Source organism: Papio anubis, chromosome X (assembly GCF_008728515.1).
Source record: "Papio anubis isolate 15944 chromosome X, Panubis1.0, whole genome shotgun sequence".
Classification (NCBI taxonomy): Eukaryota; Metazoa; Chordata; class Mammalia; order Primates; family Cercopithecidae; genus Papio; species Papio anubis.
In genome coordinates, this window is record NC_044996.1 from 30802231 (window position 1) to 30827723 (window position 25493).

Sequence of the window (25493 nt, forward strand, 5' to 3'; positions counted from 1 at the left end):
ATATAATGACCACATCCATTAATGTCTAGATTGTTGAGTTTTAAAAGAGAAGCTGAGTTTAAGATTCAGTTGTAAAACCGTGTTTATAAGCACAATTAATTCATTATTAAAAAGTTCTGTATAGTTTTTTATTCTCTCTCAAACTGACGTTCCAAATTAGTATCTTTGTATAAGTTGAACTTTTTGTGACTACTTATCAAAATACGCATGATGGTTTTATATGGAAACATTGATCTAGTCTACTTAAGTTTCAGTTTCTGCGATTTTGTGGATCATAATTTTTCCTTAAAAGTGACAAACATTGTTTCCTTAGGAATGTGGAAACTATCCGGGATTCCTTACCATATTACGGGCAACTGGTTTTGATGGTGGAAATAAGGCTGATCAATTAGACTATGAAAATTTTCGACATGTTGTACATAAATGGCATTACAAACTAACCAAGGTAAAAAAAAAAAATTGGGTGTTTCAAAGGCAGATTTTTCTCTTTATACTTGTACTTTTATAATAATGGATCTGAAAATGTTTGTTGTAGGCATCAGTACATTGCCTTGAAACAGGCGAATATACTCACATCAGGAATATCTTGATTGTGCTAACAAAAATACTTCCTTGGTACCCAAAAGTTTTGAATCTGGGTCAAGCTTTGGAAAGAAGAGTACACAAAATCTGCCAAGAAGAAAAAGAGAAGAGGCCAGATCTATATGCATTGGCTATGGGGTAACAAAATTATATTTTAATGTGATTTACAAGACTAGATGACAGAAGGATTCTGAAGACTTTAAAATGTTTTACAGTGTTGAAGTTTATCTTCTGCCTTCAGGAGATTATGGGAGATTATGCGATCATGTTCCCACAGGCTGGTGAGAGTTACCACTTCTGATTATCAACTTCCGGTCTATACTGGATGATAGTTTCAAAAGTCATATATAATATTTCTTGATTGGGAGGAAATATAATTTTATCATCATAGTTAACAGATCTTCAAGAGTAAAAGAAAAAAGCCATCTTAGTTTAAGGATTAGTTTATAGTGAAATTGTAATTTTTAAGAAAGTTGGGCATTCTATAAAAACCTTCAAGAACTTATTAAAAATTGGTATTTTTTTAATTCTCTAGAACTACATAGTAGGATGAATAACTTGCTAATTCTTAAAAACCTCATGTTTATGTTTTTTGATTTGTGTTTGTATATTTAAACACTTTGTGCGACTTTCAGCTACTCTGGGCAGTTGAAAAGTAGAAAGTCATACATGATACCTGAAAATGAGTTTCATCACAAAGACCCCCCTCCGAGGAATGCAGTTGCCAGTGTGCAAAATGGGCCTGGTGGTGGGCCTTCTTCATCATCAATAGGAAGTGCATCTAAATCGGATGAAAGCAGTACTGAGGAGACTGGTATGCTTATTTGTAGAAACTTATAAGTAATATATTTTATTTCAACAAAGTAAAATGTTTAATATCACAGAATTAGTACAATGCTGGCTTAGTATTACTTTTTATTCCCTAGATAGGAGTATATAAACGTTAAGAAGTAATCAGCCTGCTGTTTCTTTCTAATTATTCTCTAATCATTTTGCTGTGAAATTGTAGCTTATTTACATTTAGGGGCTTGTTAAATAAAACCTTACTTTTATTTCAGATAAATCAAGGGAGAGATCTCAGTGTGGTGTGAAAGCTGTTAATAAAGCTTCTAGCACCACACCTAAAGGGAATTCAAGCAATGGAAATAGTGGCTCTAACAGGTAGGAACACTGTGCCATGTGTCATAATTCTAAATTCTTTTTAAAAATGATATTTATGTATTTTTTTTGAAATGGGGTCTTGCAGTGTTGCCCAGGCTGGTCTCGAACTTCTGGCCTCAAGCAATCCACCAGCCTTGGCTTTCCACACTGCCGGGATTAGAGGCATGAGCCATTGCACCTGGCCCTCATAATTCTAATTTCTTATATGAATCCTCATGAGTAGAAGGGGAGTGGTTGTTGAGTAATGTGAAAAGTCATTTATGTTGGACTTTGAAATTTTTTATGTACCCTATTTTGCTGATATGCTTTACATCCTAATTATGTTTTGTAGAATTATGCTTGTATAACAACTTTGTTTCTCCTGCTGGGATACTCAGGGGAATGTAGGTATGAAGTTAAAAAAAATAGTTTAGGTTAGAGTGATTGCTGTGAACAATCTGAGTAAGGACAGACATAAGAAAAGCCTACACTAATTTAAGTAGTGATCCATCCAGCTAAGTAATCCATTTCCTGATAGTAGTTTCCTTGGTTGGTTTGTGGGATATATTTTTGGTTTTTACCGTTTATTCTCATAGGTTATACATGTATGCCAAAAAAGAACCTGAGATGATTTTAATAATTATTTTTTTATTTTTTTGAGACAGAGTCTCTTTCCATCACCCAGGCTGGAGTGTAGTGGCGTGATCTCGTCTCACTGCAACCTCTGCCTCCTGGGTTGAAGCGATTCTTGTGCCTCAGCTTCCCTAGTAGCTAGGATTACAAGCGTGTGTCACCACACCTGGCTAATTTTTTGTGCATTTTTAGTAGACGGGGTTTTGCCATGTTGATCAGACTGGTCTCAAACTCCTGACCTCATGTGATCTGCCTGCCTTGACCTCCCAAAGTGCTGGATTATAGGTGTGGGCCACCGCACCCAGCTAATAATTCTTTTAAATCTGCAATTCATGAATTTGTTTATGATTTACTGGATAAAGAAATACTTCCTTTTTTTTTTGAGATGGAGTCTTGCTTTGTCACCCAGGCTGGAGTGCAGTGGTGTGATCCTGGCTCACTGCAACCTCCGCCTCCCAGGTTCAAGTGATTCTCTTGCCTCAGCCTCCAGAGTAGCTGGGATTACAGGTGCCCACCACCATGCCCAGCTAAGTTTTTTGTATTTTTAGTAGAGATGGAGTTTCACCATGTTGGCCAGGCTGGTCTAGAACTCCTGACTTCAAGTGATCCACCTTCCTCAGCCTCTCAAAGTGCTGGGATTACAGGCATGAGCCACTGCACCCGACCATTACTTCTTCCTTTTTACTTGTCTTAAAGTTGTCCTTTAGTTTTTGAAGGACTCGCCCTTAGTTCTAATATTTTTGAAGTTAGTCAGAAACCCTTTATGATATATTTTATCATATATCAGACAAGGGATACATTTTATGATTATTTGTGTTAAAATCCCATGTTTTTGTTCTAAAGCAACAAAGCTGTTAAAGAAAATGACAAAGAAAAAGGGAAAGAGAAAGAAAAAGAGAAAAAAGAAAAGACTCCAGCTACTACTCCAGAGGCCAGGGTACTTGGTAAAGATGGTAAAGAAAAACCAAAGGAAGAGCGGCCAAATAAAGATGAAAAAGCAAGAGAGACCAAGGAAAGAACGCCAAAGTCTGACAAAGAGAAAGAAAAATTCAAGAAGGAAGAAAAAGCTAAAGATGAGAAATTTAAGACCACTGTCCCCAACGCAGAATCAAAATCAACTCAAGAAAGGGAAAGAGAGAAGGAGCCATCCAGAGAAAGAGATATAGCAAAGGAAATGAAATCAAAGGAAAATGTTAAAGGAGGAGAAAAAACGCCAGTTTCTGGGTCCTTGAAATCACCTGTTCCCCGATCAGATATTCCAGAGCCTGAAAGGGGCAAGTTTACCTTTCTTTATATGTTCTTACCTTTTGTTATTTTAATGTATAGTTGGTTATTGTCTCCTTGTCTTGGCAGGTTATATAGGGATTTTGCTAGGGGAACTTGATTGCCATGCAAATTTTTTTTTTTTTTTTTTTAAAGTGTTTGGAAAACTAGAAATATACCTTATTCTGACTATTTCTTTTTGTCTTAACAGAACAAAAACGCCGCAAAATTGATACCCACCCTTCTCCATCACATTCCTCCACAGTAAAGGTTAGTATAGCCTGAGGAAGGCAGCGTCCATGTTAGGCTCACCTGTTTGGAATACCAGTGTCCTGACTTCCTTCAAGTCTTATGCCAAGCATTCACTGGAGCCACTGGAGGTTTTATATTGCATTAGAAAATGAATTTTTCTATATTGGTGGACTGATTTTTTTTCTATTGAGTATTTTTATTATAAAAATGTTAAAACTTCAAGGACTTAGCACTAATTTTGTAGTGTTTCAAAGTGCAAGAGAAATTTTACCCAGAAGTGCCTCAGCTGCTTTAAGCAGTCTTTTTTGGAGTGCAATGGTAGCTACAAGCAAACGAATCTTTTCAGCAGAATGAAGCCTATTTTTCAGCATATTGAAGAATATATAGCACTGAAGACTTCCTGGATGATACAGGATAAACAAGTTACCTCTGAATTCAAGCTTCTTGATGAGCATCATACCGATGTGTGCCTTCTAAGAAGGAGTCTTGAAAGGAGTTCCATTTTAAAGTCTCCTTGGTGATCAGTTCTCCTGTAGTTGTGTATATTCAGTGAGCATGCAGCTTCTGTTTATCTTCCCTTGGAGGTTTGTTTATACCCAATGGGTTCCCAACAAGTTGAACCTTGCGTTACGATAAAAGCAGATGTGGCATCCAATCCTACCACCCAGCAAAGAGAAACCCCAGGCATTCAACTGCAGCACAAAATCGTGGGTGTAGCCTTCTTGAAGACTCAGGGTAGCCATTCCTTGCTCCATATTTAATTTTAATTCTAAAGTCATCTAATTTCATGGAATCTTTGAATTTGCAGTACGTTGAACTTTTAAAAAACTGTAAGTTATTAATTCTTCATCAAGAGCACTGTGGTGGAATATCGTAGTTGATTTCTTTTTCTTTTTTTTTTTTTTTTTAATGATTTCTTTGTGTGTGGGAGATTTGAGATTCACCATGATAGGCACTTTGCAAAAAAAAAAAAAAAAAAAAAAAAGAAGTGATTACTCTTATATATTTTGTTTTCTTGTTAATACAATGCCACTGAATTTTCCAGCTAGGATTTAAAATATATATATTTATATTAGAGTTACAAGTAAAGTAAAATGTGAATCCTCCCAATTAAAGAAAAACTATGAAAAGTATAAGGCAATGTTGTTCTTCCACAGTGACTTCCAGTATTTTAAATTTTTTGTGGAGAAAAAACTGTTTTGCTTTCTTAAACCTCTTACGTTACATATAGCTTAAGTAGAGAGATATGAAAAATGTGGCATTGACATTTATTTTTAAATTCTGAGCAGAGAAAGATTTTTATTTCTTACATTGAGTACATTTAATTTAGTTTTTAACATTACAATTCCATTACTTTTTTTTTTATTGTTGATATTCATATTGATAATGACATCATGAAATTTATCCTCACAAGAAGTAGCTGGTTTATTTCCAGGTTACAGCCATACTTCCCAAAGTTCCTCTGGGTTCTGAGAACTATGCCAGCTCACCTGTCATCTCCATTCATTTTCTACAGGACAGTCTCATCGAACTCAAGGAATCTTCAGCAAAGGTTTGAGTCTTTTAAACTCATCATGCCTAAGTAAACCAAATGTTCTTTACTTATTTTATTTAGTAGATGTCCTCACATCTAGCACATTCAGTAAGCTGAAATCAGTGGGATAAAGTACTCTGCTTACATTGAATAACCTTCAAAAATATTAAATGTTAAAACTGAAACAATAGACGACAATGATCCCTTTTAATGAGATTGTTATAAAATGTGTGTAATGTAGCAACATTTCTATCATCTCTCCTTGCTTGCTGTGTTATACATCCTCCTTTTATGCTTCAAAATCTGGAAATAAGTTTAACATTCAGGGAAGAGGTTATTGGATTGTTTTGGGTTTATTTAATTTTTCAAAATAAATCTGCCAGGCTGTCTGACTGTTTAGACAACCCAAAATACCAAAAAATAAATTTGATGCATTCACATATCTGTTTTAAAAATGGAACTCATCTCAATCTATAAAAATTCTTTATATATCCTCTGCTGAGGTACCTTTTTGGTAGTTGTAGCACAATATCAGGAGATACAGTTAATGTGAAAGAATCATTCCCCTGGAGGGGAATACTCGGTGGTTGCATTTACATGTCAGTATTGATTCTTACCTATTCTACTTTCTTGAGTATTCTGCTACTAAAAATAGTGTGCAGTTTATGTATCTTATTACAGAGTTTATTTCAGTGTACTTGAATTGTCCATTGTTCATGTTGTTTTGTCTTTGTTATAAAACGTGTATCCTTCTTTGATTTTCTACTTTGCCTCCTCTTACAAGCTACAAGCAAATGAATCTGCTTAGCAGAATAAAGCCTATTTTTCAGCATAAATATTGCTTACCATGATTAAAATAGAAATCAGCTAAGCTTGATTTCTTTACTGGTGGACCAAATGAAATTTTGAAACAGAGCCAGTTGACATTACTAACTGCTTTTAGATGTATAGATTTATAATGAAATGTCTGTGGATATTGGGGAAATAAGCACTAATTTTTAAGTTTATATTAGCCAGTGTACCTGTGTCCTAAAGTTGTAGCATTGTTTTTTAGAATATACTGTATTAATCAAAAGTCTCAGCTATCCCAGGAGGACTTCCATTTAGTTAGTTTTTTTTTTTTTTTTCTGATTTGAATGAATGTTTTATTTGAAGTAGATATTGGGATTATTCTGTAATATGCTATTGAAGAACAAGTCAAAATAACACATTAGACACAACATCAACTTAATGACATTATTTTTGAAAATTCTAAACGTCCAACGTATTTTTGTTTTTTTGATGTTAGCCATAACGTCACAATACTAACAGAGTTCTCCATACCTAGTAGGAGTTACAAAAATGTTGATATCAGGTCGGAATTATATATTGCTATTTTTTATTACATGGAATTATTATTTAAAATGATGTTCCTATTTAGGTTAGTTTTGGAAAACTTAATTTATATTCCATTTCAATTTTGATATCTATAGAACTTTCATTTAATGTAAAGTTTTTGTTGGCTAACTTAAATACATACTGCAATATAGTAGGTTTTTATAACCAGTTTCAAATTGTTTATGTCAGTCTTAACCATCAATGGCTTGTATGGGCTATTTTAAATTAATGGGCTAACAGTGTTACCTTCTGAATATTTGTTTACTGAAACATACTTTGAAGCAGTTTGTAACCTGCTTTTAAAATTAACTGAATTTTCTAACCGATGATAGTTCCTCACATTTGTGAAAAGGCCTTTTGAAAATATGTACTGTCTCATTTCATGCTCTTAACAGTGTTGTGAGGTAGACAGGGCAGGTGGATAGTGTCTTTTTGACAAATGAGAGACTAAAAGTTCTTTAGCTTTCCCAGTTACATACAATTTGTTAGTATCAAAACATGAACTAAAATTAAGGTTCCTTGATTCCTAGCACCACCCATTTCAACAATAGTTGAAAGGGTTTTTCTAGCTCCTTTAGTGTGTTTGCCTTGGTTTTTAAAAATTACAGTGATTCAGCTCAATCTCCCACATCCCCCCTTTTAAAAAATGGTGTTTTGTGGGCCTTTAAAATTTAATAGATTTATTCCACATGCAACCAGAAAAATTTGAAAATGGCATATACATATGCTTCTAAAAATTATGTGACTTCTACTACTTTTCAGATATTTAGTGCTTAGCATGGTGCCTGGCAGTAAGCTTAGGTATTCAATTAATATTTGAAGTGATTTCTTAAGCCTTTGCACTTTGGTAAAGCATGCAAAGTACTGGTTTGCATAGTAGCTGATGTTGCATTTTTATGTGTCTAGAAAGTTTAATAGTATATGAATGTCTTAGAAAAACAAATTCATTGGACTTTGAGTGATCTCCAAAGTTGATTATCTTTAGCCTGTTTCTGAGGTAGCTTTTACTTTCTAGAGGGTTTGGAAGATATGCATCTATTTTCATGTTATCTTGTCACTTGTACCTATAAGATTCTCTCCCCGCTTTAGTTTGACTTTTTAGTTATGCTTTGTCTGTGGGATTCTCTTTATTATTTATTTGCTATTTTTACTTTCTAATTTGTGGTAAAAGCAATACTTGGATTTTAGCTTGTCAAATGAGATTAGCTAAAAGAAGAAAAATCTAGCTTAGTATCCAAATCTCTTCTGTCAGTTTACCCTTTACCCCTAATTTTCAAATAGTGTATTTCTAGTTTTGATCAATTGTGTTTTGATGTAGCAATTCTAGCAGCTACTTTTGATGAAGAAAGGGTAAAAAAAAAAAAAAAAAAAAAAAGCAAGTTCCACTAAGCAGCCCTTCTGTAATTTAGGAGGGCATCAGTAACCACCTCAAGAGAGAATTTAGCTTTTAATTTGTTCACCATCTTAAAATGAGGATTTACAGCCAAACCCAAGCCTAAAAGTGAGGCCATCTTTATGTAATATAGTGAAGCTTTAATAAAGTCAATGGAGCAGTGTTTTCTGAAACAGATTTTGAAAATCAGTCAAATTCTTTTTTGGACCTTAATGATCCCAATGTCAAGAATAAAAGCCAATCAAGAACAAAACCCAGCCATGCTACATACAAATCCATTTAATGAATCCTTAATTTTATTTGTCAAACTTATGAGTACTCACTGTGTGTACAAGGTACTAGGAAGTATGTAAAAGTAGAAAGGCGCCTTAGCTCTCCTACCAAACTGGAAACTGTTATGGACAAAAATGTGTGACATGAAGTTAATAGGGAGCACTTGTCATAAAAAAAGTAAATATGAAATAATGGAAAGTGAGTTGCAGAGTTGAGAAATGGTTGAATACTGATGACTTTGAGCCATCTTTGAAGGCTAAGTAGAGTTTTAGGAAGTTAAGATAAAACTGAACAACCGTTCTAGTAATGAGAACTGCTGGAAAGGACAGATGTTAGGGAGCAGTGATAGCCACAGCATAGAGTGCACTGGGTTACTATAGCAGGATATAATTGTGAAAAGATGGTGGAGAGTTTGGAATGTCTAAACTAAGGAGTATGCATTTAATTCATTAGGCAATGAGAAACTCTTTTTATGCAAAAAGAGTATTGTGATCAGAACTATTCTAAAGAAGGAATTGAATTGGGTGCATTCCGAACTAAGAATTTCTGATTGTGTATCAGTTGAGCTATGTGACTTTTTATGTCAGGAATGAAGTATTTGAACATTAATGCCAGAAGTTCTAGAAAAATTTCTCAATTCCTTGCAGTACAGAAAGAAAGTAAGCACAGTTCAAAACTTCATTATTAACAAGGGTTGTGTGTATGTGTGTGTGTGTGTGTGTGTGTGTGTATGTATGGATTTGTGATTACAAACTTTTTTTTTTTGCTTTTATTGGGAAAAAGTTAATACTTAGAGAAGTCTTCTTTGAGTATTGCAGTCATATTTCCTTTGTCTTAATCATTTTCATAAATAATGTTAAGATATGAATAAACCTCATGATTAGAAAAATCTTGGTGTCATTTAAGGCATTCTAGCCAGCAAGAGTATCTTTTAGATAAGTGCTTTTATGACTATCATTCTCTTGCTCTTTATTAATAAGCATTTTGTCTATTTCAGTTTATCAACTTTTAAACATTGAAATTTTAAAGAATCTACTTCTGCATTGCTATGGCAGTATTTCTGAGCCAACTGAATTGAAAATGTTTGGTGGTGTTAAAAAATAAGTGTTTATCAAACTGATGGTCTTCATTTTTCATGTATTCCTTTGAATACCAAAGGATTTCTTCATGTAAAAATATTTGACTTTTGACTAACTATTCTATTTGTTCCTAAGGTATATCTAGCATTGTATAGTTGTGTAATGAGTTATATTCAGTATTCTGCTGCATAATACTTTTTTTTTTTTTTTTTTTTTTTTTTTTGAGACGGAGTCTCGCTCTGCCGCCCAGGCTGGAGTGCAGTGGCCGGATCTCAGCTCACTGCAAGCGCATAATACTTTTAATGTCTTAAATTAAACATAGGCTTGTAGCACAGATATAAATGCCATAAGGTTAGGTGTCTGATTATTTCCTGACTACTTCCTAAATATTTTATGTTACAGCATATTTCCATATTTACAACTCACCTAAGAAGGGTTATCTCTTAATTAGTTAGAATACCCTTGATGATTGGCTGTTTTATTGCATATAGTCCTTTCGGCAGAGAAAGGATAGGCAGAGGAGAATATTGGTTCATTATTTTTTAGTCTTTTGAATTGTTTAATCATCCTCAGCTGACTAGATGGCTTTCTGAGGTATTTAGAACCAGGAGGACAAATTTCACAGTTAATTGTGATTATTTTGATAGAAATTGGAGTGCTTTCAGCAGTACAGAACACACAGCCTTTACATTTGTAAAAATAATTTGGGATAATCTTTGCATGGTTCACACTGAGGCAGAAAAGAATTATTAGCAAAATCATGGCTAGGTTTTATATTTATACTTTTGCCCATTGCCATTATTGACTTCCTGTCAGTGGATGGTAAGACTATTTAAAATTTTCATGATTGTGTAGAGGTGTTTTTCTTTCTTTCTTTTTTTTTTTTGACAATAGAGAAAGTCCAGTCACTATTGTTCATATATGGACTCTTGTAATGGTGGTTATAGGTCTTTACAATAGAGCTATAAGGAATACTCTAGTTTGTGAATTTACTAATGAGTCTCAGTTGAGGCACAAATGAACTGATGGAGTTTAAATGGTAATTTTTATAAGGCCAAGAATTGAAGGCTTTGTATAATTTGTGCCATGCCCTTTTATTTTACCTCTTATAATCCAGATAGCTGACCAGTTTTGACTTTGGGTATAATTCCCAATTGTGTTTCATTTAATAAACAAACAAATGATGCCAATACTGGAAAACTAATAATCTTTAGTAATATTGCCTTGATTTAACAGCTCTACATTAATCATACTCCTCCACCACTGTCCAAGAGTAAGGAGAGAGAAATGGACAAGAAAGATTTGGACAAGTCAAGGGAAAGATCCAGAGAAAGAGAGAAAAAAGATGAAAAGGACAGGAAAGAGCGAAAAAGGGTTTGTAATTTTTATTTAAACTAGTTTGGAAAGCTCATTGTCATGTACACCAGTGTGTATGTTGCCTTTTAAAAAATACTAGTTTGTTCCATAGTTGTCTGTTTTTTCATGATTTTATTGATATTTTTACCCCGAAGTATTTGCATCTTCTACATTAATAAGGATCTTCAGCCTAATAATCTCTATCAGCTCTGCTTGTCTTTCATGCCATTTTTATCAAGTGTGTGAAACTACTGCAAATATTCTCCATTGCTAGTTAGCTGTGCCCTTCTCATATAAAAGTAATATTTTAAAACAAAAACAAAAGCCCTTGGTCAATGTAGTTCACAATTCTTGGTTCTAGGATCACTCAAACAACGACCGTGAAGTGCCACCGGACTTAACCAAGCGACGTAAAGAGGAGAATGGAACAAGTAGGTAGACTTATTCATATCTTTGAAGGTATCATCGAAGTGAATTGGAAAAGGCTTTCATGATTTTCTTTTGTAATTTTAGTGGGGGTTTCAAAACATAAAAGTGAAAGTCCTTGTGAATCTCCTTATCCAAATGAGAAAGACAAGGAAAAAAATAAGTCAAAATCTTCAGGCAAAGAAAAAGGCAGTGATTCATTTAAATCTGAGAAGATGGATAAAATCTCCTCCGGTGGCAAAAAGGTAAATTAGGAAAATAAAGGAATAATATGCTTTATCTTAAAAAAATCAACTCTGAAAATTTAGCAAATATTGAATTTTTTTCCTAGTCATACAGTCTTTTGTTCATTATTTAGGGGTGGGAAGAAGAGGTATTGAGGGAGGGCAGGTTATGTGTTTGGGGAATTTGAGTCAGTTCAGTCCCAGATTACTAGGAGGGTAGAGTTAGTATACCTCTGAGATTCCTTTCACCTCTCCATTCCATTCCCACCTACTTCTGTTGATTGAGTTTCAGCTGTTCTTTGCATTTTCTTTTTTCTCCACCAACTCTTTGCTTTTAGTTTCTCTTTATTCCTGAGATTAAAATACGGTCACGTGTATTCTCTCTGACCATCATAGCGTCAAAAACTCTTGATTGTGATTTGAAACATTTTTGTAACATTTTCTCCTAATAAACTCATTTGTTTGAAACTTGTATTTGATTTAAAAATTGAGTATAAGATACATTCTGTTACATATTAATGGTTGACATTTAAAATGAATCTCATGCATCTGCCATAAAGTAATAAGCAAACCATTACTAAAGTATAAATTGTTTATAAAACATTGTTATATATATTGAAAATATATGCCTTTTATTCATAGTTCATAAAAACAGCTTTAGAAAATTATATAAGGAACATTTTAATTCTATGCTTTAAAAGATAGGCTGTTCTTTTAGGTGTTTTTTAATTGAGGTAAAATTCAAATAACATAAAATTAATCATTTTAAAGGTATACATTTAAGTGACATTTAGTACATTTACAGTATTGTGTAATCATCTCTACCTAGTTCCAAAACATTTTTACCACCTCCAAGAGAAAACTCTATACCCATTTAAACAGTCACTCCCATTTTCCCCTTCTCCTCAGCCCCTGGGAACCATAAATCTATTTTCTTTATGGATTCACTCATTCTGAATATTTTATATAAATGAAATAGTACAATAATGTAGCCTTTTGTGTCTGATGTCTTTCATTTAGCATAATGTTTTTTTGAAGTTCTTCCATGTTGTAGCATGTGTCATTTACTTCATTTCTTTTTATAGCCAAGTAATATTTCATTATATGAATATACCACATTTATTTATCCATTTGTCAGTTGATAGACTTTTGAGTTGTTTCCACGTTTTGGCTATTGTCAGTAGTGCTGCTGTGAACATTTGTGTGGGGCTATAAGTATTTGTTCAAACACCTGTTTTTAATTATTTTGGGTACATGCCCAAGAATGGAATTTCTGGGTTATATGGTAATTCTATGTTTAACTTTTGAGGAACCACCAAACTCTTTTAGACAGTGGCTGTACAGTTTACATTTCTACCAGCAAAGTATGAGGGTGCAGATTTCTCTACATCCTTGTCAACACTGGTTATTTTCTGTTTTTGTTTATTATAGCCATTCCAGTAAGTGCGAAGTGGTGTCTCATTGTGGTTTTGATTTGCATTTTCTTAATAACTAATGATGTTGAACATATTTTCATGTGCTTATTGGCCATTTGTTTATGTTTCAAGAAATCTGTTCAGATACCTTGACCATTTTTTATTTAGAGGGTTTGTGTTTTTGTTGCTCAGCTGTAAGAGTTCTTTATATATTTTGGATACTAGATCCTTATGAGATATGTGATTTGCAAATTTTTTCTCCAGTTCTATAGGTTGTCTTTTCACTTTCTTGATAGTGTTCTTTGATGAATGAATATTTTTACTTTTGGTGAAGTTCAATGTATCTATTTTTTTCCTTTTGTTGCTTATGCTTTTGGTGTCATATTAAGTAAGTTTTTGAAGACAAATTATAGCTTGTGGGTGATGAAAAGGGGTTTTGAGCTGGCTTTTATATTTGGTTTTCCCTTCCCCAACTAATTCTACCATTTCTTATAGGAGTCCAGGCATGATAAAGAAAAGATAGAAAAGAAAGAGAAACGGGACAGTTCAGGAGGAAAGGAAGAGAAGAAACAATATCCTTTTCATTTTGATGTTTTCAGTCAGTATAATGGAAAGCTTTGATACTGGTCATGTTTACAATTGTACTCTTTTAGTATGTGGTTTAAATGCTTAAGGGCTTATTAGTTTTGAAATGGTCTTTCCAGTTAACTCTCTCAAAATGTATGAAATCTGGAAGTGGGATACTTGATGTTCTTGATATTTAAAAATACTTCTTTGGTGACTGTTTTATGCCACTAAGGGATTTATAGTCCTTCGGGTTATATTATCACAGAGAGGAAGAAAGGGAACAGAGAGTGCCTAGGGCCGGGGACATTGGGAATAGAAGGGCAAAATGATGAGGCAGACAAGCAGAGCTGGCAGAGTTTGAGGCTACCAGACTGGTCAGAGCCCATATAGGCCTGCAAGCTGAGGTGCTGTACTAAAAGGGGAGATGTTCTTCTTTCCGCCATTCCCAAAAGTTGTTTTCCCTTAATTTGTCATCTACTCATAAGTCCTCGGACAAGCACAGATAATAAAGACTTTCCATCAAGGTGAGTGTTCTCTCACCACCTTTTCATTTAATGATAGAAACATAAAACGAGGTCTGACAGTGTTGAAAAACTAGATGCATTTTACAAGCTACAACTACTTGATTTTTTCACCTACATATAATGACCAAGTCTTTGGGTATAGAAGCAAAACAAGATTCAGAGTTATTTTTAAGCTGTTTTCATTTTAAGCTTGCTGATTAGCCACACATTTTTTTTAAAGCACCAAGATATATTTAAGAACATCTGGCTTTATCTTCACCACTTATTCCCATCTTCTCTGGATAATTAATTATGTTTTTAAAGTCCTTATAGCCTTGTAAATGATGGTGGTGGTATCTGCATTTTACAGGTGAAGAAACAGACTCTGAGAGGTTAAGTTGAAGAGGGTTATAAAGATATTAGTCAACAGAGCCAACACTCAAACCTCGGTCTTTCTATCCTTTAGTGTTTTCTGTTCCTTTTGCTTTCTCATGCTGATGTGTTATCCAAAGATTTTTAAGTTTTTGTGCCTTGTTTTTTTTTTTTTAACCACTGCCCATGTTTTGCAACAGAAAATATGGTCTGTGTTTTTAGTTCTGGAATCTACAATGTGTAACTTTTTTTTTTTAGGTAATGCACTTATGATTTATGTGAGATTTAAAAAGTATTTTACCCATCTTAAATAAATTGTATTTCCATCACAGTGGATACAGTGTTCAGACCCTAATATTGCCTTTTTTGAGCACTTAAGATAATCTGAATAGTTACTGTTTGGTGATACCTTGGTATTATTGAAGTACGTAGGACAATTTGCCCCCTAAATGTAATGGTTCCAGACAGCTGTATTTTGAGGCTGTTGATTCTGCCTTTATTTATTTATTTATTTATATATTTATTGATTGATTGATTGAGACGGAGTCTCACTTTGTCTCCCAGGCTGGAGTGCAGTGGTGCGATCTCAGCTCACTGAAACCTCTGCCACCCAGGTTCAAGCGATTCTCCTGCCTCAGCCTCCTGAGTAGCCGGGATTAGAGGTGCCTGCCACCGCGCCTGGCTAATTTTTGTATTTTTAGTAGAGATGGGGTTTAACCATGTTGGCCAGGCTGGTCTTGAACTCTTGACCTCGTGATCCACCTGCCTCAGCCTTCCAAAGTGCTGGGATTACAGGTGTGAGCTACCGTGCCCGGCCGACTCTTGTTTCCATGTTAGCTATCATTTCTTAATATATTAAGTATACTTGCTTGTCTATACCTCCTTAATATATTAAGTATACTTGCTTGTCTATACCTCCCCCCTAATATTATTGGATGCTTCTAATCTTTTATGAGACCAGATAGATAAGCAAGGCTATTTACCAGTGTTTAAATTATAAGTGAGAAATGTCTGAGAGCCAGTTCTGTATAAGGGTATGGGCTTAAAGGTATGGATTTTGTCATCTTTATTTTGGCTGCAAAGCAGGGATTTGAGAGGTTGCCATATAGTCAACACATGATGAATGGTGTGCTTTTCCTGCTTTTTTGGTGCTTGTTATGTAAGTAGAGTAGGGTCAAGTAGGGTAAATGAGAGTTAAAAAAGAACATTTAGAATTTAATAGATTTAAAAGGAAATATTACTGCTAATTCTTGAATTCTAGCTGCTCCTACCCCCATTCCAACCTTGACAACTATCTTCTCTGGTGAGCCATAAACTCTTAATCCTCATTTTAACCTTTCTTTTAATCTGGCATTTTGCTGTCACATGTGGTCTCCCTATTAAAAGAAAAACAAAAAGCCCACCTTTCATATCTTCATGAGGAGTGAGCCAGCCATTGTCACTGACAACTTTTACAGTCATTTTATATATCTCTCTTTACTCAGTACCTAAATATTATTTTTTTGTATGTGAAGGTTATGCTACAGATTTGAGTTTTTCTTACACTGACCATGAATTTGTATTTTACTCCTCTGTATAATCTCTTAGGAACAAAGGGATAACAAAACTGGTCAGGGTTAGATATTTGGCTTGTGGTCTTATAGCAAAGCTTCTAGATTCAGATGTTCTTTTAAAAGTACATCTAGCTGGATGTCCATCCTGTTGAATTCCTCATTGACAACTTTGTATGATACTTTCTTCTTGGGTAGACTCTTAATTCTGTGAGACTCTGGTTGATAGTTTCTTTTTTTTTTTTTTTTTGAGACAAAGAAGTCGTGCTGTTTTGACCAGGCTGGAGTGTAATGGTGCGATCTTGGCTCACTGCAACTTCCGCCTTCCGGGTTCAAGAGATTCTCCTGCCTCATCCTCCTGAGTAGCTGGGATTACAGGCATGCACCACCATGCCTGTCTAATTTTTGTGTTTTTAGTAGAGACAGGGTTTTACCATGTTGGGCAGGCTGGTCTTGAACTCCTGACCTCAGGTGATCCACCTGCCTTGGCCTCCCAAAGTGCTGGGATTACAGGTGTGAGCCACTGTGCTGGGCCATCTGGCTGATAGTTTCTTTTTCTTTTTCTTTTTTTTTTGAGATGGAGTCTCGGTCTGTCACCCAGGCTGGAGTGCAGTGGTGCAGTCTTGGCTCACTACAGTCTCTCCCTCTTGGGTTCAAACGATTCTCCTGCCTCAGCCTCCCTGGTAGCTGGGACTATAGGCACACGCCACCATGCCCGACTACTTTTTGTATTTTTAGTAGAGACAGGGTTTAGCCAGGTTGGCCAGGCCGGTCTCGAACTCCTGACCTCAGGTGATCCACCTGCCTCAGCCTCCCAAAGTGCTGGCATTACAAACGTGACCCACTGTACCCGGCCGATAGTTTATTTAAAAAAAAAAAAAAAATTATAAGTATAGATGGGGTTTCGCCATGTTGCCCAGGCTGGTCTGAAACTCCTGGACTCAAGCCATCTGTGTGACTTGGTCTCCCAACATGCTGGGATTATAGGCATGAGCCGCCGTGCCTGGCCGATAGTTTCTTTTTCTGGTTGTTGACTGCTGCCTTCTATTTGGATACATTCCAGGGTTGGTCAGGTCTGTTTTTCTTCCTTTTCTTTTAGAATGTTATCATTTCTGATTGGAACCATCTCTTTACAGGCTACTTTGAAATCTGCTGCCCTCCCCCACTCCCCTTTTATTTTCTATTCTTTAGAAAGGATAGCTCTTACATATGTCATATTTCCATGATTGAAAGATGTCATTACTTGTAAGATTTCATTATTGTTTTTAGAACAGTTTTCTTGAGGAGGGTTGGTAGAGAAATAACACTGATTTGTAAGTATCATCCTGATTTTCACAAACGTTAAAACAATCACATTAGAATTAAGATACAAGGCCAGGCATGGTGGCTCATGCCTGTAATCCCACTGTAGGAGGCTAAGGCAAGAGGATTGCTTGAGGCCAGGAGTTTGAGATCAGCCTGGGCAACATAGCGAGACCCCATTTCTAATAAATAAATAAATAAATAAATAAATAAATGAATAAAACAAACTCAGCTAAGCATGGTAGTATGCACCTGGAGTTTGAGACCAGCCTGGGCAACACAGCGAGACCCCATTTCTAATAAATAAATAAATAAATAAATAAATAAATAAATAAAACTTAGCTAGGCATGGTAGTATGCACCTGTAGTACCAGCTCCTTGGGAGTCTGAGGCTGGAGGATTTCCTGAGCATAGGAGTTCAAGGCTGCAGTAAGCCATGATTATGCCACTGCACTCCAGCGTGGGTGACAGAGCAAGACTCTGTCTCTTAGGAATTAATAAGATACAGTATATAAATATGACCATAATTAAATTCCTTCCAGTCTTCTGTCATCTTCTCTTGTCTTCTATATTTGGTTGCAAAACTCTGTTCCTTCTCTGCATTGTCTATTTCCCTTAAAGTCTTTGTCCAAATTCATCTTGCCTCTCCTTGATTTAGTCTCTTGAAGATTACTAGTTCCTTTGCCTTTAACCTTTCTTCCTACTGTAACTTTGTTTTTTTTTTAATTCCGGCTTGTAAAATTATCCTCTGAGAACCACCACCCTTTGGCTTCTCAATTTTAATTTGATATATGTGATCCTCAACTCAGGGATGTTGAGTTCAGCAAACTTTTGAAAGTCCTTTTGTGAACCAGATGCTATGCTAAGCTGACATTTGCTCCCAGGCCTTGAGATGCTCAGTCTCCTTGCTTTTTATTATTTTGGACGTAGGACTTTGATTTTAAAGAACATAGCAGTTAGCACTACTTATTCATAATCTGTATTTTTAATCTACTACATTCCTATTCTCATCTTCCATTCCAAGAAGGCCAAATATATTTTGCAGGTCCATTCCTTCTAGTCTCACATGTGTAACCTAATTTTTATCCTCTAAATCCTAGGTTGCAAATTATCAGCCCTTGGGCAGAATGTGGCTTGTTAAATGTACTTTCTTATTTTATTTTATTTTTCATTTCATTTCATTGCATTTCATTATTTCATTTCATTTCATTTCATTTTTGAGACAGAGTCTCTCTCTGTCGCCCATGCTGGAATGCAGTGGTGCGATCTTGGCTCACTGCAACCTCTACACCCCGGTTTCAAGCGATTCTCATGCCTTAGTCTCCCAAGTAGCTGGGATTACTGGCATGTGCCGCTGCGCCTGGCTAATTTTTTTGTATTTTCAGCATAGGCGGGGTTTCATCACGTTGGCCAGGCTGGCCTCAAACTCCTGACCTCAAGTGAACCACTCTCCTTGGCCTCCCAAAATGCTGGGATAACAGGTGTGAGCCACTGCGCCAGGCCTCTTTTTTTTTAAATTTTTTTGTAGAGATGAGGTCTCACTATATTGCCCAGGCTGGTATTGAACTCATGGGCTCAAGTAATCCTGCCCTCTGCCTCTCAAAGTGGTGGGATTACAGATGTGAGCCACCACCAGCAGCCAAATGCACCTTCTTAACCTCACACGATATTTCAAAATTTTAAAAATCTGTTTTTAAAAATCAGAATTGACAAAATCCAAATTTCAGTTTTTCTTGAAGGATTGGAACATCTGGTAACATTGTGTTCTGATTTCTGCATAGCAACATTGTATCCTGGTTTCAGCTACACTTGTCTAGGTGCTGCCCCCCCATTTAGAATAGAGCAAGGGCCTTTTTAAAAAGAGTTCACCTCAGTCAGTCCCCACTCAGCTCGTTTCTTTTGTTTTCATTATGTTCTTGGCCTCTGTAGACAATTGATTTTGTAATTCCAGCTCTAAGCCTTTTTTTTTGTATTGTTGTTTTCCCTTCAGCTCATACTTTGAAACTGACCTCCTAAGCTCCCAAAGATTTCTTGTTAAAATAAGCATTGCTATTTTGAGGCTTATTCCTAGATGTTGACGGTAGGTATTGGGATAGGGTATGGGATAGGGAACTCATCAATGTTCACATCGATGCCAGAGAAACATTTAATATCTCTGTGTAAGTGCAACATTGACTTTTTTGCCACCAAACACACCATTTTATAGGAGAGAAACCGAGAAACCTATACTGATTAAAAGAGCTTGCTTATTTGCTGCAGCACATTTTTTGAGGGCAGATTTAGTATGCTCTCATTTTGGTCTGTATGTAGTAACCATTACATGTATACTAGACTCTTGTTAGGAGTTTGAAAATGACAAACACAAATCATTTTTCTCTTCATTATCATCTTTTATACTTAAAAATACTGAGTATAGGTTTTGTGCACTGATATTCATAGGCACCAAACAGTTGAAGAGGGCAGGAGAAATTTTCTGTTTCCTTACTGTTCCACTTACAGTAGAGCAAATATTCATTTATATGCTGTTTTTAAAAATCTTGACATAGGCATGAGCACTTATAAAAGGCTTCCATGCAACATTTGCCCTAAGTGTGTCTTTCCCCTAGGCACATAATTATCCTGAGAAGCATCCCTGGGTGCAGTTAAGATGCAGCTCAACAGAATCCACATCTTAACTCTGTTACATTTTATCCACATGGAACATCTCAGGAACTCTGTTTGCTATAAGAATTCCTAGGTTGCACTATAAGGGTAAATGAAGGAGTAAAGTGGATTTAGGATAGCTGTCCCCATGTCTTTCTCCTCATAACTTTTTTCTTCCTTATCAATATTTGTTTGACTTTTTAAATGTCAAGTGCATCCGTATATGCCTTTCTACCTGGGGTTTATGTGCAAAGAGTGAGAGAATGAGAATGAAATTCTGACAGTTTCAGACACTAGTAAAAATGCATGGAATGCAGTTCTGGGATGCTTCCTTTGAAGTGAAGACACTTAACCAAAAATAATATATTATTTTGGTGGGCTTGTATTTTATAGTTTCTCTTAAAAATTGTTTGGTTGCCATCCAGAGGGCTCTTTTATGAAGAATCTATATAAACTACTAAAATATTTCTTAGGACCTTTTTGGTGAATTTGATCATAAAATTAAAAAGCGTGTATGTGTTTTATAAAGGCATACCTCTGTTAAGAAGGCTGGTTTTATGTTTGCCTTTTCTTCTCTACTTTGATGACCACCCTAGCTGTTCCTTTCTCCAGACCACCGTACTTTTCAAACTTGATTCTTCTTGTCACAGCTCTCTATAACATCAGTTACAATCAGCTGCCTCAACTCTTTGAGGATTTTTGTGCATAGGATGGCATTGTGAAACATAGGGAAATGGCAGTCTTACTAACAAAACAGGACCTATCTCTGGCCAAAAAGAAAAAGAAAAAGAAAAAAAAAAACTAACAACTTAGGAGGTCCAGATAATTACCAATATAAAATGGTGTTCACAGATAAAATCTTGTCTCAGCAGAGTAGGAAGGCCATCTTCTGTTGGCGATGTTCCCTACAAATATTACCAATACAGCTTATAGCACCAATAGGTGTCTGTGATGGAGAAGAGCAGACTATGAACTGAGCCTGGAGTAGAAAATTTTTGAGAAACAGCAACAGTCCTAGATGTGAAAAAGATAGATCTGTGTGATCCCTTACATTTAGAACTTATACTTTCTTATTTACAATGGTTAAAGCAGCACATATTTTTCAAAAATAGTTAATAGAAGAATGTTGCAGGTAATGTGGTATAAATGTTAATGAGAAGAGAAATACTGCTTTGCTGAAAATAGAGTCCTGAAGGCTGAGTTTGGCACTGTTTCATCACTGTGCAACTTTCTTCTTGATGGCAGCTAGCTCTTTCTGAAGTTCAGTAAAGTTGGGGGCGGTTTTCAAGTTTGTAATCCTAACACCTCAGCATTATTTTGTTAAAATATTCTCTGGACACTGCCAAGAGACTGACATCCAGTATCTTCTTTCCACTTGCTCTTGTGCTTGCTGATTTGTCATTCCAGGCTATGGACAGACCCCCTAAGCTGAAAGTCTCCCAGAGGAGGATGCCAAAGCTCCGTGCGTCACTCTCAGAACGATATATCCCATAATTAAGAGCTTCTGGTGCTGTCCATTTAATGGGAATCTGCTTTAAGTCAGAAGATGAATACACACCACCATCCTCTTGACGAGACATTCCAAAGTCACTGATTTTCAGAACATTATTTTCACCTCCAGGCAGTTTCTTGCAGCAAGGTCCCTGTGTATACATTTTTTACTCGAGATACGCCATCCAGAATCAGCATCTAATGAAAATTTCACTAACTGAGTTTTAGTTCATTCTTCTTTCTCAGAAAGGAGAGGAAATCGCCTCCTGGAACCAGTTCCTTAATGATGTAGATAGGCCGTCTTTGTGTGCGAACTCCTATACGTTTGACAGTACTGGGATGATTATATTGCTTGAGGATTTTGGCTTCTAGTAAAAATTTTAATTTCAGTTCCTGGGGAAGATGTTCTTGACATATTTTAACAGCAACAGCAATTTTATCCTTTAATGTGCCCTTAAATGTGTCACCAAAATGTCCCTTGCCAAGTAATTCTTGTAATGTGACACCTTTATGATTGAGAGCCCATTTCTTATTCTCCTAGTTATGACCACACTGTGATACCATGATGCTCTTAATTGGAACATTGACTTTTTTTGCAATTTAAACAATTGGGATGAAATTCATATAACTTCAAATTTGCCTTTTACTTTTATTTTATTTTATTTTATTTTTTTTTTGAGACCAAGTCTCGCTCTTGTCTCCCAGGCTGGGGTGCAGTGGCGCGATCTCGGCTCACTGCAACCTCTGCCTCCTTCCTGGGTTGAAGCAATTCTCCTTCCTCAGCCTCCTGAGTAGCTGGGACTACAGGCGTGCACCGCCACGCCTGGCTAATTTTTGTATTTTTAGTAGAGATAGGGGTTTCACCATGTTAGCCAGGATGGTCTTGATCTCCTGACCTGGTGATCTACCCACCTTGGCCTCCCAAAGTGTTGGGATTACAGGCGTGAGCCACCACGCCCGGCCTCAGATTTGCCATTTTAAAGTGTACAGTTCAGTGGTTTTTAGTATATCCGCTGTATTGTGCAAGCATCACTGCTGTCTAATTCCGGAACATTTCTATCACCCCAAAAAGAAACTCCATGCCTATTAGCAGTCACTCCCAATTCTTCCCTTCCTCAGCCCCTGGAAATTAGTAATGTACTTTCTGTTTCTATGATTTTGCCTGTTTTGGACATTTCATTTAAATGGAATTATGCAATAATTTGTGGCCTTTTGTGTTTGGCTTTCACTTAGCATCATGTTCTCAAGGCTCATCCATGTTGTGGCATGTATCAACTCCATTCCTTTTTATGGCTAAATGATGTTTCATTGTATGAGTGTGTACCACATTTTATTTATCCATTCAGCAATTAATGGACAGGAACAATGGCTTTTAAGTATTAAATTGTAAGTTCAACATTAAATGTATCCACAGTTATTGATAATGTCAAGATTATACATGGTGTGAACAGAATGCTGTGTAGAAATGATATGTAAATTATTTGTCAGCATTTCATGTAAGTGTGATTATTTTCTAAGGACCCTTCTAGCCCTGGTTTTAAGAAATATGTGAATGTAGTATTTTCATCAATAAAGTTTAATGCATTAAGCATTAGCTTAAAATTTGAATGAAGGCAGATGTGAAGATATTTGCCACATGTTGTAATAATCATGTTTTGAAATTATTTCAATATGAAGTATTTGAAAAATGTCAATACATAAAGGAAAGGAAATGAGTATAATTAAGTCAATATATTTTTAAAGCAATTTTTATAATTTAGCAGACACTGCATCTTAATATAAGTTACTATTAAAATTGTGTCCTTGTGAAAAATGTGATGTCATTTTTCTTTTTTTGTTGACCATGTAAAATAGGTTACTTTTCTTTGCTACATTTTCTATTTACTTTTGATAAGCTATTGCTTGCCCCTGTGGAAAGTTTTACTTGTTGCTCCATTTTTTTCTCCCTACCCCTACCCGTCTCTCCCACATGCACACAATGTTCAGTTTTTTTTTTAAGTCATCATTAGTGTGTTTATCTTTAATGGTTTCTAAGAATGGACAAAAAGAAACACACAAATATTTCATCCTTTTCTGGGGATTCAAGTCTTTGTTACTGATGGAACTCATTAACTTTTCTTTCTTTCTTAAACCTTCCTCCCTCCTTACCTTTTCCTCTTCCTTCCTTCTTCTCTTCTTCCTTTCTTCTCCCCTCCCTCCTTTCATTCTCCTTCTCTCCTTCTCTCTTCCTTTTCTCCTACCTCCTTTGACTAACTGTCCCTCCCCTACTCCCTCCTTTCCTTCCTTCCTTCTTCTCTATCAATATAATCACTTTGTTTCTTTCAGGTGAGATTGGAGTGGAACTGTTCAGCTGCGACCAGAAATTTATTTTCCTGAGTAAATTGCCAAGAATTAAGAATGAAGAGGGCCATTTGCATCTCCTTAAATTATTCAGTTATCTGCTTTATTGCTCCATGTGGAAAACTTAAAATTGTTAAGTTGTGCATTACTGTATTTTAACTTGTTGCTTAGTTTCTACATGTTTATTTTCAGTAATGGCTGAAAGTGTTAACTGTTCCATACTTATAGCACAATGTGCTGCATAAGGTTACCTGTGTACAGAGTTTTACTTTAGTTTAACTAAATATTGCCTGGGTTCAGTTTTTATTTCCATTCTGAAATGCTTCCTTTTTATTGTTTGAAACTGAAAATAAACAATTGTTGAACCATTTTGATTTTACCTCATTTTAAAACTCAGTTTTAATTTATTATTTGGCTTGTTCTTAATATTAGTCACTAAAAGCAATGGGAGCATTGTCTTATGAAATGCTTAGGAATCATTTTATATAGTACATATACAACATTAAACGTGTTTAAAAAAGAAAAAGGTACCAGCGCTCACTTGTCCCTTGCCATTTTTTCTTGTAATTATATTAGACAAATCTTGGCGGTGGGGGGATCAAAACATAATTGTTTTAATTCTACAGCTATAGGAGCTTTGTATTGCTAAACTTTCGTCTGGAAAAGTTTCACAGTGACATTTTTAAAAGAGAATTTTTTTATCTACCGAATTCTACCAGTGTAACCTTTTTTCTAAATAAACAATAGTTTTCTCAAATGGTTGTATATTATTGTGTATATTGTTGCTTATTCAAAATGACATAGCAAAGATAATTCATTAAGGTTCCTAGCCCTTCTCAGTTCTTATTCCGTGGGCTACATTATTTTCAAATGACATATCATCCGATAATAGGAAAATATCCTCTTTGATTACCTCTATAGTTGGAGTAAACAGTGGACTGATATCATGCCTGGATTTGTCCATTTAGTCTTCAGTTCCTTGGAAACAATACCTATGCAAATTAAAATTTTCAGAGAATGACAAAAAGGATATACTTTTTTAAAGAACTGAGAAATGCTGAGCATATTTTAAATGAATTGGCAAAAGGGTATAAATCTTGATACCCTTTTCAGATAATTGTAATTTGCAAAAATCGATGAGCAGAATATTTATGGGAGGGTGATGTATTCAGTGACTGTTGAGTGCTTATAATGTGCCTGACATAGATGTTTTGTTAGAGTGACTTCCGACTTTGAGAAAATAACTATGGCTTATGTCAAAATTATTTGTCTGAAAGATATCAGGAAGAACTTTCCAGTTGTTAAATATGCATTCATATTTTAAAGGTTTCATGATTGTGATTTTGAACTAGAAAGTTTACTACTAATTAGAAAGCATCAGTATGCCTTCTTCCTGTTGCCCCAAATCATCAAACACAGGTAATCAGTTCTGGCCTTGCTAGAAATGCATTGATGATGGAAAATACTATCTTTGGATTAACTATGTAAAAATAATATATATTGGAAGTAGGAAATCTGTTTGTATAGTGCTAGCTATTTTAGGGCATCTACTCTGTTCTAGGTCCAAAGAAGTATAAGACCGGTCTCGAGAGTGCTTCCAATCTAGTTTGGAAAACAAGAACCAAATGAATACTATAGGGGGCCAGCAAACTTTTTTTGTAAAGGGCCAGATAGTAAATATTTGTGGCCTTGCAGGCCATGTGGTTCCCATTGCAACTACTAAGCTCTGCCACTGTAGTGTTGATGCAGTTATAAATAATATGTAAGTGAATAAGCAT

General features: G+C 35.6%; 1 protein-coding gene and 1 pseudogene across 14 annotated transcripts in view; one reads left to right on the plus strand and one right to left on the minus strand.

Moving 5' to 3' along the window:
* Positions 1-24472, plus strand: part of THOC2 (THO complex 2) — a 132344-nt gene extending 107872 nt beyond the window's left edge. For 4 of the 14 annotated variants that reach the window (XM_031660941.1, XM_031660932.1, XM_031660936.1 and 1 more), the window contains 13 exons: positions 314-445; positions 536-720; positions 1218-1396; positions 1641-1743; positions 3199-3629; positions 3830-3888; positions 5306-5422; positions 10763-10900; positions 11244-11313; positions 11396-11553; positions 13443-13519; positions 13993-14038; positions 21292-24472. In XM_031660941.1, coding sequence (XP_031516801.1) covers positions 314-445; positions 536-720; positions 1218-1396; positions 1641-1743; positions 3199-3629; positions 3830-3888; positions 5306-5422; positions 10763-10900; positions 11244-11313; positions 11396-11553; positions 13443-13519; positions 13993-14020 — 1677 coding nt within the window. In that variant the 3' untranslated portion in view covers positions 14021-14038; positions 21292-24472. The other 10 variants (XM_031660933.1, XM_031660934.1, XM_031660935.1 and 7 more) reach the window with 10 other exon arrangements.
* Positions 21101-24679, minus strand: LOC108583686 (annotated as a pseudogene).
* Positions 24680-25493: the final 814 nt, after the last annotated feature.